General features: G+C 36.9%; 1 protein-coding gene across 1 annotated transcript in view; it reads left to right on the top strand.

The window, feature by feature from the left end:
• The window catches only part of IL1RAPL2 (interleukin 1 receptor accessory protein like 2), a 789,386-nt gene that overhangs the window by 93,039 nt on the left and 681,788 nt on the right, over nucleotides 1-14,559 (top strand). The window contains exon 4 of the mRNA XM_037822409.1: nucleotides 9,728-9,881. Coding sequence (XP_037678337.1) covers nucleotides 9,728-9,881 — 154 coding nt within the window. The remainder of the gene's footprint in view (nucleotides 1-9,727; nucleotides 9,882-14,559) is intronic.

The following is a 14,559-nucleotide window of genomic DNA, read 5'->3' as shown; positions in this document are numbered from 1 at the left end:
TGAGGGCAGACAGCACCGACAACACACCCAAATCAAGTGCACCAATTGGACCCCAAAAGAATCAGATCCCCACACACCACAAAGTTGGGGAGAACTGACTTGAGGGGAATAAGTGACTCACGGACTCCATCTGCTGGTTAGTTAGAGAAAGTGTATGTCACCAAGCTGCAATTCTAACAAATTAAAGATCAAGTAAAGCAAATGCCAAGAGGCCAAAAACAACAGAAAATCTTAAAGCATATGATAAAACCAGACGACATGGAGAACCCGAACCCAAACACTCAAATCAAAACATCTGAAGGCACACAGTTCCTGGCAGAATTAATGAAAGAACTACAGACAGGCAAAGAGAGCATGGCACAGGATATAAAAGACTTGAAGAAGAGCATGGCACAGAATATAAAAGACATAAAGAAGACCCTAGAAGAGCATAAAGAAGATATTGCTAGAGTAAATAAAAAAATGGAAATTAAAGAAACTGTGGGCCAAATTAAAAAGACTCTGGATTCTCATAATACAAGATTAGAGGAAGTTGAACAACAACTTAGCCTCCTCGAGGAGCACAGAACAGAAAATGAAAGAACAAAAGAAAGAATGGGGAAAAAAATTGAAAAAATTGAAATGGATCTCAGGGATACGATAGATAAAATAAAATGTCCAAATTTAAGACTCATTGGTGTCCCAGAAGGGGAAGAGAAGGGTAAAGGTCTAGAAAGAGTATTCAAAGAAATTGTTGGGGAAATCTTCCCAAACCTTCTACACAATATAAATACACAAAGCATAAATGCCCAGCGAACTCCAAATAGAATAAATTCAAACACACCCACTCCAAGACATATTCTGATCAGACTCTCAAATATTGAAGAGAAGGAGCAAGTTCTGAAAGCAGCAAGAGGAAAGCAATTCACCACATACAAAGGAAACAACATAAGACTAAGCAATGACTACTCAGCGGCCACCATGGAGGCGAGAAGGCAGTGGCATGACATATTTAAAATTCTGAGAGAGAAAAATTTCCAACCAAGAATACTTTATCCAGCAAAACTCTCCTTCAAATTTGAGGGAGAGCTTAAATTTTTCACAGACAAACAAATGCTGAGAGAGTTTGCTGATAAAAGACCTGCCCTACTTCAGATACTAAAGCAAGCCCTACTGACAGAGAAACAAAGAAATGAGAGAGAGATATAGAGACTTTTAACAGACATATATAGAATATTACATCCCAGGTCACTGGGGCACACGTTCTTCACTAGTGATCACGGATCTTTCTCCAGAATGGACTGTATGCGGGGACATAAAAACAAGCCTCAATAAAATAAAAAATAAAAAAATGAATTTGTTCAAAGCACATTCTCTGACCACAATGGAATACAAATAGAAGTCAATAACCATCAGAGACTTGGAGAATTCACAAACACCTGAAGGATAAAAATGAGGGGGAGATGAAAACATTCCCGGATAATCAAAAGCTGAGGGACTTCATCACCAGTAGATCAGTCCTAAGCAGGCTGAAAGGAAGGGACACTAAACAATTGACTGAAACCACATGAAGAAATAAAGATTTCCAGTGAAGATCACATGGTAAATATAAAGACCAATACTACTGTATTGTTGATTTATAACTCCACTGTTTACTTCCTACAGGATCTAAAATACATAAACTGTAATGATAAATTGGTGGTTTTGGACTCAATGTAAAATATGTAATTTTTGACAAGAGCTACATAAAGGTGGGGGAATGGAGGAGTATAGGAACACAGTTTACGTGTCCTATTGAAGTTAAGTTGGTATCAAAGAAAAACAAGATTGTTATAGATTTAAGATGTTAAATTTAAGCCCCGTGGTAAAGACAAAGAAAGTATCAGAGAATATGACCAAAGAGATGAAAAGTAGAGTAGGGGTTCCAAGAAGTGGGGGAAGGGGCAATGGGGAGTTAAGAAATGAGAGTAGAGTTTTGTTTGGGGTGAAGGGAAACTTCTAGAAATGGATGGTTGGAAGGTGATAGCATTGCAACATTCTAAATGTTATTAATCCCACTAATGGAATGCTAGGGAGGGGTGGAATAGGAAGATTTAGGCTATATATATCTTTCCACAATTGAAAAAAAAATAAGACAGTCTAAATAGATGACAACTAAATGCCAAGGATGATCCTGGATGGGATCTGAGGTCAGAGGAGAGGAGGCTCAAAGGGACACAGAGGGGACACAAGAAAAAAAAAAAAGGAAATATAAAATGTAAGCTTTATATCAATGTTGAATTTCTTGAACTTCTTAGCTGCGTTTAATGAGATTGCATAAAAGAATGTTCTTGTCCATGGGAAAGGTATATGTGAATTATATTGTTTGTTCAAAGATATGAGCAGCTTGCTCTCATATGTTCGGAAGACAGAGCAATAGATGATGGGTGTTAGGGAGGGAGGGAGAGAGGGAGGGAAAGAAAGAGACAGTGGTGTGACAGGATCTTAAAGGTGATGGATCGGGGTATCGGGGGAGGGGGGTCGGGGTATGATGGAGTTCTATGTATGGGGTTTGTACTGTTTTTGCAACTGTCCCTGTAAGATTGAACTTATTTCAAAATAAAATTTATTATTAAAAAAAAGTACTATCTAAATGAGGCAGAGCATGTGTCTGCGTGAGACTTCTTATAATAAAAAAATCAGCTTTTTCCCAAATTCATATAAATATTTAATGCAATTTTCTAAAATATCAATTTTTTAGAACTGGACAAAAATGATTATAAATTTCTTATGGATGAATGAATGTGCCAGGATTGCCATGAACGTATTGGGTAAAGACATTCACGAGAGGGGATTTATTCTACCAGATGCCAACAATTACTGCAAAATAATGACAATTAAAATAGTAAGTTTAGAAAAAGATATTTGATTAGTTGAATAGAATAGAGAATCCAGAAACAGATTAAAAATACACAGAAACTTAGTTTACAATACTGGTAACATTTGTAACATTTCATTTTAATGGGCATTGAGTGGTATGAAAGTTTATTAAACAACGGTGTGCACATAATTGACTATCCACTTGGAAATAAATAATTATATCTCTGTCTCACATCATATTTAAGAAAAATTCCAGATGGATTGTAAGGAGTTAATTTCATCTACAAATGCTATCACTCATTTTAATGAGTTAAGCTTCCGAAGATATGAGCTTTACATTGGTTATCTTACTATGTATTCTGATAATTTTATTAAAGGGGAAAAAAAGTTCATCTGAGACTTCATAATACCAGAGAGCAAATGACCAACACTTTCTTGCTGAAAAAATGGTTTGTCAAAATGCTTGGGGATTTTGAATCCCTCTTGGAATGTAGTAAAAATTAATCTGTGCCTTCTTTTATAACCATAAAATTGCATTCCATCTTTGAAGTTTTTATATTTTGAAGGGAATTTTCAAAGATGCTTTTTTCAGTTTGGTGTTTCTCGAAACCACAGTGACACCAGATTTAAGATCCATTTGTTATTGTTTTTATTCATAGATATGGCATTAGAATTGGGGGAGGAGTTCTTCACTATTTGTGAATTATTAAATAAGAGGGTTAAGGTGGGAGAAATGGGTATTTGATAGATGTAGGAAGTACTAGGCTTTGTGTCTGTGGACCTGGATTCTGGTCATGATTCCGCCATTAACATGGAGAAGTAATTGAACCTCAGTGGGCCTCAATTTCTGCACATATAAAATAGATGTAATAAGTTCTGCCATATATCCTAGACATGTTATAAAAATTTAATGATAGAAAGGGAAAATGTACATGGAGGCTAGAATTACAGTGACCTACGACATCTTAGATCTAATTTGGAATTTAGGGTTGAGTTTTTTTTTAAGTCCTGTTATTCAGTATAATTTAAAAACAGTAAAATTCATCATTTTCACATGTACATTTTGATGTGTGTTGATAAGTGTATGTACTACAATAAAGATAAAGAATATTTCTTTGCACCAAGTTCCTCCCATCTTCAGGCCCTGGTAAAAACTTACCTGTTTTCTGCTCCTATAGTTTCGGATTGTCCAGGATGTCATATAAATGGAATAATATAATATGTATCATTTTGTGTCTGACTTCTTTCACTTAGCAAAATGCATTTGAGATTCATCTATGTTGTCGCATGTATCTATAGTTTATTCTTTTTTATTTCTGATTATCATTCTGGTATTATGCTGCAGATGTACCACTGTTTTTTTCAACTATTCACCAGTTGAACATTTGGGTTGCTGCCAGTTTTTGGTGATTAGAAATAAAGCTGTTGTAAGGCTGGGTTTTGATTATTCAATTTCTTGATTCATCTACTTGATTTGTTTTTGTCAACTTTATAAAATTCTTTCAACTTGTATGACTTTTCCAAAGTTAACAGTTTACTGTTGATCTTTCCCAAATCGCTATGAGAATCCAGACTTAGAAAGGACTTTAGTCTATCTTTAACAGCATCCATTGGATAAAAAGGGATTGATGCAAATTAAAGCCCCTTAAGCTAAGTTCTACAGTATGACTACCTTCTGTATATCCAGCAGAATAATCTTTCAGAAATGCATATATGATCATAGGATGTCACTATTTAAGGCACTCCAATGATTCCATAAAATCTTTTAGATAATAGTTCCTTTTTATTGGGGGGGGGGGTCGTCACAGGGCTTGGCACTGTGCCAAGCATACTTATGCATTATCTAATTCAATCTTTCGAACAGCCCTGTGAGGTTGGTTACACAGTGGCAGAGCTGGGGTTTGAACCCTGGCAGAAACCAAATATCTTAGGATGGAATGTAAGGCTTTTCATATCTGGTCCTAGCCTACTCAGTGCCACTCTCAACCAAGCAAAACTATTTGTAATTTTATGTCCACTCCATGCTGTTTTCATTTCTGGGAGCTTCTTAACATGTTGTTTCCTTGGTCAAATACATTCTACCTCTAATCTGCCTGCTTAACTTCTATATATTGTTCAAAATTCAGCTCAGATGCTCATAGTAGCCTATCTGCAAACCCAACCCTCTCTCCATGCCCAGCCTGTTAAAACATTGAATGACTCAGCATTAGAACTAAAACTTTGAACTAAGGCATTGTTTCTAGACTCCTTTTGAAACATGAGTCACATTTAACCTCTCACAGTCATTAATATCACAATAGATGTGTATATCATCTGAAAGCAATTTAGTGAGGGTAATAACAATGATAAAATAATAGTTAATATTTATTGAGTGATTTCAGCACTTGATGCCCTATATAACAGGTAATTTACATGTATTACCCCATTTATTCCTCACAATCGACCCAATTGTTAAATATTATTATCACCACCTGCTTTACAGGTGAAGAAACTGAGGCTCAGATTGATTTAAGTAGCATGTTCAAAAACATACAACTTGGGATTCCAACCCAAGTGTTTTAACTCTAGAATGTTTGTTCTTAGTCACTATGCACAACTAATTTCAACATTAGGATTGTGGAGATAGGAGGTTGGAGAAATAGAATTGGGGAGGGGAAGGACTCCCTGGAGTGTGTTGCCCTAGGCATTTGGAGTAGAGGTAGGGCTGAAAAGAGCTAGGTTGATACCTAATTCACAACATTGTTCCTAACTGTCTCTTGCATCTTTCAATTGCAAAGTGTTCAGGTTTTCTACAGATTGTTGGGCAGATGTCTGGATGCTCTATAAGACAGTCCAGTCTCTGGGGAAAGGGAAACAAGTTGGGTGTGAGGGGGTGGGCATTGGGGTGGAACAAAGTTACCTTGAAGAACAGAGGTAACAAGATCGGCTTGTGGTTGCACAGTTGCTTAGTGACTTAACCTCAGAATCAGAAGGGATATTTGAATTTGTTTTCTTGCTATGGGAAATGAGTCATGTGTTCTGAATAGCACCAAAGTAACAACAGCTATCAAATTAAACTGATTAAAAAGCACCTGAGGGTATGATGATGCTATCTCAGAAGTGGACTGTGAATACAGAGGTGACTCTTTCAAGGTGGAGCTTCCAGATCCAAATGTGACTGGCAACAGGATCACTTCAGGGGTTGGTCAACAGATATCTCTGTTGTGCATTCTAGGCTCCTAACCCATCAGCTGCTGGCAAGTGACATCTGCCACTCAGGAAGGTTGTGAGGGAAGGAAGGAAGCTGGGCTTTAAGAGCTGCATTATGTTGACTGAGCAAGGTTGTCCTCCAACAAACTGCTCGTTATTTGAGGCTTTGGTGGTTTTTCCTTGCCTCACATAAACAAGCAACTTGAGACTTGACCTATGTATTTCAAACTTCTTTGCCTAACAAACTGTCAGAATTAAAATGAAACAGGTCTGCCGTGATGAGGTCTGGTAATGTAGTCACATGTCTACTAGGAATGAGGTGATAGGAAGATGGGGGGTCAGAGGAAAGCAGTGATATCAGTAAGCCAGCAGCTTAGGGAAGAGACACTGAAAAATGGAGTCAAGAGTCTGGAAGACTTCAGAGATTCCTTATAGGCACCCAGACCTGGGTAGGCTAATCAATGAGGTAACCTTGTGTTTTAGTTTGCTAATGCTGCCAGAATGTAAAACACCAGAAATGGATTGGCTTTTATAAAAGGGGGTTTATTTGGTTACACAGCACAGTCCCAAGGCCACAAAGTGTCCAAAGTAAGGCATTGACAACTGGGCACCCTTGCTGGAGGATGGCCAATGGCGTCCAGAAAACCTCTGTTAGCTGGAAAGGCACACGGCTGGCATCTGCCTACTCCCAGGTTGCGCCTCAAAATGGTGCTCTCCAAAATGTCTGCATCAGCCTCAAATGGCCGTCCTCAAAATATCTGTCTCTTAGCTTCAGCTACTCTCTCAGCTTCTGTGCATTCTTCAAAGTGTCCCTCTTGGCTGTAGGATGTGCGCCCCTTCTGTCTGAGCTTATATAGTGCTCTAGTAAACTAATCAAGGCCCATGCTGGATGGGCGGAGCCACACCTCCATGGAAACTATCCAATCAGAGTCATTACCCACAGTTGGGTGGGTCGCTTCTCCATGGAAACACTCAAAAGAATTGCAATCTAATCAACACTAATGCATCTGCTCACACAAGATTGCATCAAAGATAATGGTGTTTTGGGGGACGTAATACATCCAAACTGGCACACCTTGTAATGGGTGTGTTGGTGGGGGCAGGATGGTCATCTATATGGATAGATGGAAAGGGTACTTTTAAAGCTCTTCTGACAAAAATATAGCTCTTATGCTAAGATTAGTGTCGGGGTTGCCTCATAGGAGCTGTACATTTTCAGTGAGTTAAAGTATTACATAGCTGGGTGTTGGTTAACCCATTAGTGAAGTTTTGTTTAAAAAGTTGGATTAATTCATTAGCACTGATTTCCACTAACAGAGCTAGAGGTTCTGAGAGACAGAATCCAGGGATGGGAATGTTTCAGGGATGTGAAACATTCTCTCTGCTGGGTGGCCACTATATATAATGTTGCCTAATAAGTGTTCAATGAAAAAACCCTGAAAGCCTCTGTGTTCTGGTTGCTCACGTGGTAGTTAATATTATCCCCATATTGTAGATTAGAAAACTGAGGCCCATAGTTAAGCAAATGTGCAAGATCACAGATGTTGACTGAACCCCATAGTTGAAACTAGAGCTGGCTTGCTCTAAAGCCAGTTTGTCCTTTCATCTATGCTGTATTCCTCTTGAGGGGTGGAAGTGACCTGAAGACAACATCCTCCTAATGCCAGTTTTCCAAAAACACCTGTGCTGGGTACAAATAATTCTTCATAAGGCTAAATGGCAACTTGGAAAGCGCTTAGGACTATCTATATCTATTCGAAAGAACAAGTAAAGATGGCTGGCTCTTCTTCATCAGGAGTAGTTTCTAATTCCTATGTATTGTTTGGTTTTCCTGGGTGGGGGAAACAAAGCAGTGAGCAGGGAAAAGGAAAATGGTTAGAACCAATTGAATATGGACTGGCCCTCAAAATGAAAATTGAAAATGTTGCCATTTGTCTTTGAATGAAATGAGTGTGTGGGCTCATCTGCCTGCCTTTACCACCACTATTTGAAAGTGCAGCAGCTCAGTTTTCATTTTCCTTTCCCCTCAAAATGCCCAGAGGGACCATATTTTTGTTTAATTACCTTCCGAATGATTCTTAGAAATCCGAGGCTATCAGAGTTGGAAGCAATGTGAAAATACTTGTGGAGGGTTACTGTATGACAGTGGCAGCTGGGCTGATTTTTTCTCTCTGTTCAGACTTTCTTCTTCATTTTCCCAGAAACCTTATATCCCAAGGTTTAACTCAGAAGCAAATCTCATATAGGTGATAAACCACGCCAGACGTGGTACATAATATAATTTCAGACAGACCCTTAAACTGTTCTGCAGAAAGACCCTAGGGGGTGAAGCAGCCTTATACCTAGATGCCCTAGATAGTATTACCTTTATTTACTCTCTTTCAAAGTGTGTGGGTATAAAGCAAGCATATCTCTTAAATATATTGTACCTGTGAACTTAAGTGCAAGTTTTTGTGGTTTTGTTGTCAAAACTTCTGCTAACATAAAAGAAAAAAAATTGTTATAATGACTAATAAATGGGGGTTCTCACTCAAATTATTTTACACAGGCACACACCTACACCCAGAGCTGTGGATTAAGAAGTAGCTGTAGATGTAGTATAGAACGAGTTGGGGAAGGTGGAAAGTGCTCTCAAGTTATTTGCATCATCTGCCTCAGAAGCAATTTCTTTATTGCTTTAACTGACAGACTAAGAATTTAGATGATAAAATTCTTTTGCCTTGATCATTCAGCGTTTTCTTACAGCTAACTCCTATGCCTCCACTGATATTTGTACACAACTGACCAACACTTGAGTAGTAGACATACTGGGTCAATGTCTAAATGGTAGTCTGAGAAAATTCCCCAAAACAAAGCCACTTCGCTGAATAGTCTCATATACTTGGCTGTAGATATACATTGTCACTTCCTGCAAAAGTGTCAAATATTTCTTTCTAGGGGAAGTTCAGTCCCAGTAGCAAGACTCCCTGACATTCCCATCAGGAGAGTAGGAAAATTTGCTTCAAAGCCCAAATCTTACTCTCTAGTCATACATCACTGAATTCAGAAAGTAAGTGGATGATGTCTCCATGCTGTTATTATAACACAGTGTACCCTCATGTAGCCTAGCTATGTTTCTAGATATTTTCTTAGGCCTAATTTTCCAGACACTGTCCCCTCCCTTTACCCTGCCCCCCCACTTAAGTGGACATCTTGACTAGGTGGAGGGAGTCTCTGAAGGAAGTATTCACTTTTTTTTCTATATAGAGTAATTCATGAAATGATTGTAGACTTTGTTCCCACTGTAAAAGCATATTGTGAATGTTTAATATTGCCTAAGCCTCCCCCTAAGTGGCTAAATGAACACTATCCTCTTAGGACTCATAGGAGACAAACCTGTCAAATAGAAAGAACCCGGTGACTTTTAAGGTTCTTGCATTTGGGGGACTTGTATGATTTTCAATTTAATTTTTCAAAACGCCTCTAAAGACTTCTTGCTCTTGGGGTCAGGCCTTTAAAGTGGCTTCTAGTGTGATAATTTTGATATGTGAATTGGACACAATAATGGTGGTGTTGCTTGGTCATTGACTTAACTTATTAATTACATATTTAGAAAACTAAAAAAGAAGATAGAAAAAAGTGAACGTACTAACTTGTCAGTTCTATGAATTAGTGATGGGAATTTTTATTTTTTGCTTACTTGAAACTATTTTCTTTGCAGGAATGTAAGCCAAAAATGTGGAGAAGCATAATAATACAGAAAGGAAATGCTCTTCTAATTCAGGAAGTTCAAGAAGAAGATGGAGGAAATTACACTTGTGAACTTAAATATGAAGGAAAACTTGTAAGACGAACAACTGAATTGAAAGTTACAGGTAGGAATTGCTTCAACAAACTATGGCAAATGAGATTTTAAGTGTAATTTGGTTTGGGAAGAAAGAGTTTCCTACAAAGGACCAAACTGCTGTTAATTTAGAATTCGCTGCAAATCAAACAGTTGGGAAACTCACTATTAGTAAGTTGCACTGAGTAAAAGTAATATGCAAAATATGAAAAATTAATTTAGGTAACAAGGGCCCAATTTTTGTATATATGTTCTCTGCCTTTATAAAAGGGTCTTAATTCTTCAAAGTATTATTAATTGTTACAAAGAATCTAAAAACAGATATACTGGAACTTTTCTTGAATGTTGACAATGCACATGTGGAATCTCCTTATAGGTGAAGGCTGCCTTAGAATGAGGTTTCTGTTGGGCTTTTGAAGTGAAAACCACTTTGGCTGCATCTAAAATATCATGCAAAATGCTCCGTAAGTGAGTGGTGATGTTATTGTGAGTTTCTATTGAGAGCAACCCCCAAAATAATAGCACGAACATGTGTTTTTTATATCTGAAGTACAAGAAAACTGTGAACTAGTCATCTCTGATAATAGTAATGGAAGAGGTAAACTCAGAATATTCTTACCTGTAGAGAATGCTAAGAAGTCATTTTCAGAGACATGGGACAGAACCAAATTCCATAAAAGATTCCCTGACAATGGGGGTGATGGACCCTAAACTGGATGGCTGAAAGTCTACTTGCTATTGCTCCTGAGCATATTTGATTAAATTTTCTATTATTATTCATACCTTAAATGTATATGTATATGTGTGTGTATACATATATACACACATATGCACTCACATACACACACACTTTTATGTTGTGTGTAACATCAGAGCCATGGTAAAATTTGACAATTGCAATATTGATTGCATTAATTGACTTATGACCAATGCACTTGAACATTATTCATTTAACCATCTAATGCAACATAAACCAGTTGGTTAATTATAACACTCTCGCTAATGCTAGGAATGTAGATTTACTTCTATATTATTTTTGTTTATTTTTGGCTGAACTTTTCAGGGTAGTGTTAGAATCAGTCAACTAAAATTGACACTTAATGAGTCAACTTCATTGCTATAACCCATATAGTTAATTAAGTTTTTTGATCCCTGAGATTCAATTGTTTATTTTTGTCTTTGCCAAAATTCTGAATGTTAACAGAGGGAGTTAAAAGTATATTTTACTATAAATTAGTATGCTTTAATCTGCTCTCTATTCTGATACATGACAATTTTACTTCTTAATCTGAATTTGTAGAGTGTCTTCTGTGAAGTATTAAGTAATTCTTTTGATTAGAATTGCATGTTCTTTCCTTCATGAGCTTTCAAAATAACTACCATATTGGGCCAACTCCAAATAACAAAGATCTACTTTTGATTGGGTGCTGATTTCCTCAATATGAACCACACTTCTCTGCCTTATTCATGACAAAAGAATCAATCATAAGCAGGTAAACCTCATTAGTAAGTGACCATGCACAAATCCTTGCAGCAGCATCACTTTAACCCAAATTACCCAATCCTTATCAGATGCTTGCAGAGCACTTCCATTTGGGAATAATTTACCAAAATTTGTAACATTGTATTATTTGGTTTGGATTTTAAGTTGGACCAGATTAAAGTAAACACTAAACCTTTTTATGCTCCCATATAACTGGTTATATGGACAGCACATTTGCTTCTTTAGTTTTTTTAAGATTCTGGTAAAACAGAGCTAGAACTACTTCTTTTCTGTATTTGATAGAATGTTAATTCACTGGCTCTGAACTTTTAGGATAGTTGAACAATAATTTAAATTTCATCTGATGGCTGCCCTAGATTTTAGGGTGGGGCACGGATTGAATGGTGGTGAATTCCACTGGGATGTGGAACCAAGGCCCATTGGGCTGTAAGTAGTAGGTACTGAGCTTAGTTCCTTAGTGGTTCATTGAGGTGCCTGTGCATATGCCCTGCAAAGATGTACTTGATAATATGTGTCTGGAGCTCAGGAAAGTGGTCTAGGCTGGAGAGAGTGATATGAGAGTCATCAGCTTTAGATGCAAATGAAATCAGCTAGGCAGAGTGAAAAGAGAACCACATCATTTAAGGACTTGATAGAGGAAGTGACTGAGAAGGAATAGCCCAGTAGGGATAGAAGTAAAACCAGGAGAGTGTGGCATCGTGGAAGCCAGAAAGATGTTTTAAGAAAGGAGTAATCACATGTTATATATTTCCATTTATAGGAAATATCGAAAAAAAAGGCAAATTTATAGAGACAGAAAGTAAATTAGTGGAGTCTGGGAGTCGCCAGGGGCATTAACTGTAAACGGGCATGAGGGATCTTATTGGGTGGGTGAAAATGTTCTAAACCTGATTTATAGTGATGATTGTACTACTCAGTAAAGTTGCTAAAAATCATTGAACACTTGAACTGCGTGAATTGTATATGTAAAGTATACCTCAATAAAACTGTTAAAAATTTCATTTGAACTCTATCCTGCTGGAGGTTCAGACTTCAATGTGAAATAAAATCTTGAGGAGGGACCCAGGTAGGGTGAAGATAGGACTATTTAAATACAGATTACCAAACCTCTCCCTCAGATTCTAATTTAGTACATTAGTAAGTCTCGGAAGTTGCCTTTTTGTCCAGGTGATTCTTATTCAGGTATTCAAGGACCATGCTTTGAGAAAACTAGATGAGAGAATGGTGGTAAAGAACTCAAAATCATTGGTTTAATTATTTGTGAGCATGTTAGGTCATACATATAAAACAACAACAATAACAACTAATTTTCATAGGCTCCAAATTGTTTCCCCTAAACTCCTAAGAGCTGTGATGAAAGTGCAGTCCATTGGTCTCAAAGAGAAACCTGCCAAGGGACTGTGTATGTTAAAACAACCTCAACCACCACAAACAGTCATCTATTCATTTATCATTTAAATAAAAATTTACTGAATATCTATTACATGCCAGACAATGAACTGAGAGCTGAAAAAGATAATTCAAAAATGTATTCATGATTATCCTTGGGTCAGTGGTCATCATTCATATAAGAAGATAGAAAGTTCTTATATATTTATTCACATAATCCAAACTTTATTCTTGATATAGAAGCAATATGGCTTCTAGATATGAAGCCATATTCAAGAGATTGCTCTGCGATGGTTTATTCTTATTTGCATTATTATATAAATTACACTGTGATTTGTATGCTTAATATGTAAAAGCAATTAACAGAGATTGTCCTCTCATAATTAAAAATATAAGGCTGGGCTTATTTAAAAAGTAACCCACTCATACTTATTTCACGTTTAGCAATATGCAGGTATGGGATAAGAGTTTCAATATGAAATTAATAGAATTGGTTAATTACAAAATTTATGTAAACAGAGGTTAAGATTGTATAATGCAAGTTTTAAAAGATTTCATATTTTGAAAAGGTAATTTTCTGACTTTTATGTTAAAATTTATAAATCTGAGAAATATCTCTACTTGCTTTAAGTAGATCAGTTATAAAAAGATCCAGGTACTTAAAACTAATAAATTAGGAGGTAATCATTTGCTTTAGGAAATGCTTTTTTCCCCTACAAAAGAATTTACCATCAGCTTTCTTTATATAGCCAGACTTCCATCATTTGACTGTAATATCCTTTTTGGACATTCACTTTTTGGTCTTCAATACTTTCCTAATGGAATTTAGTTATTCCTAAAAAAAAGGATAAATGTGGCATTTTGGTGTCTAGTCCTTAGCTCTCTATGTGCACCTTGTCTTAATTAAAACAATGAGAGTGGGGTACAAGATTGAATCTGAGCTTGGGGTGGTGACAGGTGAGAAGCAAGGAACACTGACAGGAAAAGCGAGAGTGCATGTTTTGGTGACATCTGACCCTACTAATATGACAAAACATATTGAGAAAAAATAGATCCCAGTGAGGTTCATTGCAGCTATGACAATGATTTCAAGCTAATGGAAGTGAAGCAAAGGAGAACCATCTAGTTAAATTGTGTTGGCTCAGTTGATAAAGATCAGTCAAGACAACTGTGTGCAAAAAAGGATTTCGAGATCCAAGGTTCTAATATGGTTCTGAAAGCAGACAAACAGAGACAGAAGTATGTTCCCTTTGGAACCTATGAAAATGTTAAATTTATGTGCTTCCTGAACCATGTTTTGTGGAGTTCCAATTACAAGAGATGTTAATAGTTATTTTCTGAGGTATGTGGGGGTGGGGGTGGAGGCAGAAGGGGAGGAGAGGAGGAGAGGGTAGAGCCGAGCGGAGCAGAGTGGAGAGGAGAGATAATTGTGGCAATTTGTCTGCTAGGTCAAAGTTAAACATATGTCTTTTTAATCAGGGCATCTCAGGGCATTTCAGTGTCTATAATATTCTAATATGTATTTCAATTTTCTAAGTGGAGGATGAGATATAGTTTGGGATATTTTCTAAACTTGTTTGATCATATAACACTTATTTCACCCTCAGAACATCTGAGCATGCTTGGCTTCCACAGAACAAATTTTAAGAAAGCTGTTATAACATGCCAAGAGAGCACCCATCTCTGTTGACAACCTACTAATGCCCATATCTTCAACAGTTTCAATAAAATATTTACTGGGTATTTATTTTATTTTACAATTACAATTTTTTTATTGTTTTCTATTGTTTGTCTTATTTTCTCAACTAGCCTGTAA

This window comes from Choloepus didactylus, chromosome X, assembly GCF_015220235.1.
Source record: "Choloepus didactylus isolate mChoDid1 chromosome X, mChoDid1.pri, whole genome shotgun sequence".
NCBI classification, from domain to species: Eukaryota; Metazoa; Chordata; class Mammalia; order Pilosa; family Megalonychidae; genus Choloepus; species Choloepus didactylus.
This window is presented reverse-complemented; position numbering and strand designations above follow the sequence as displayed.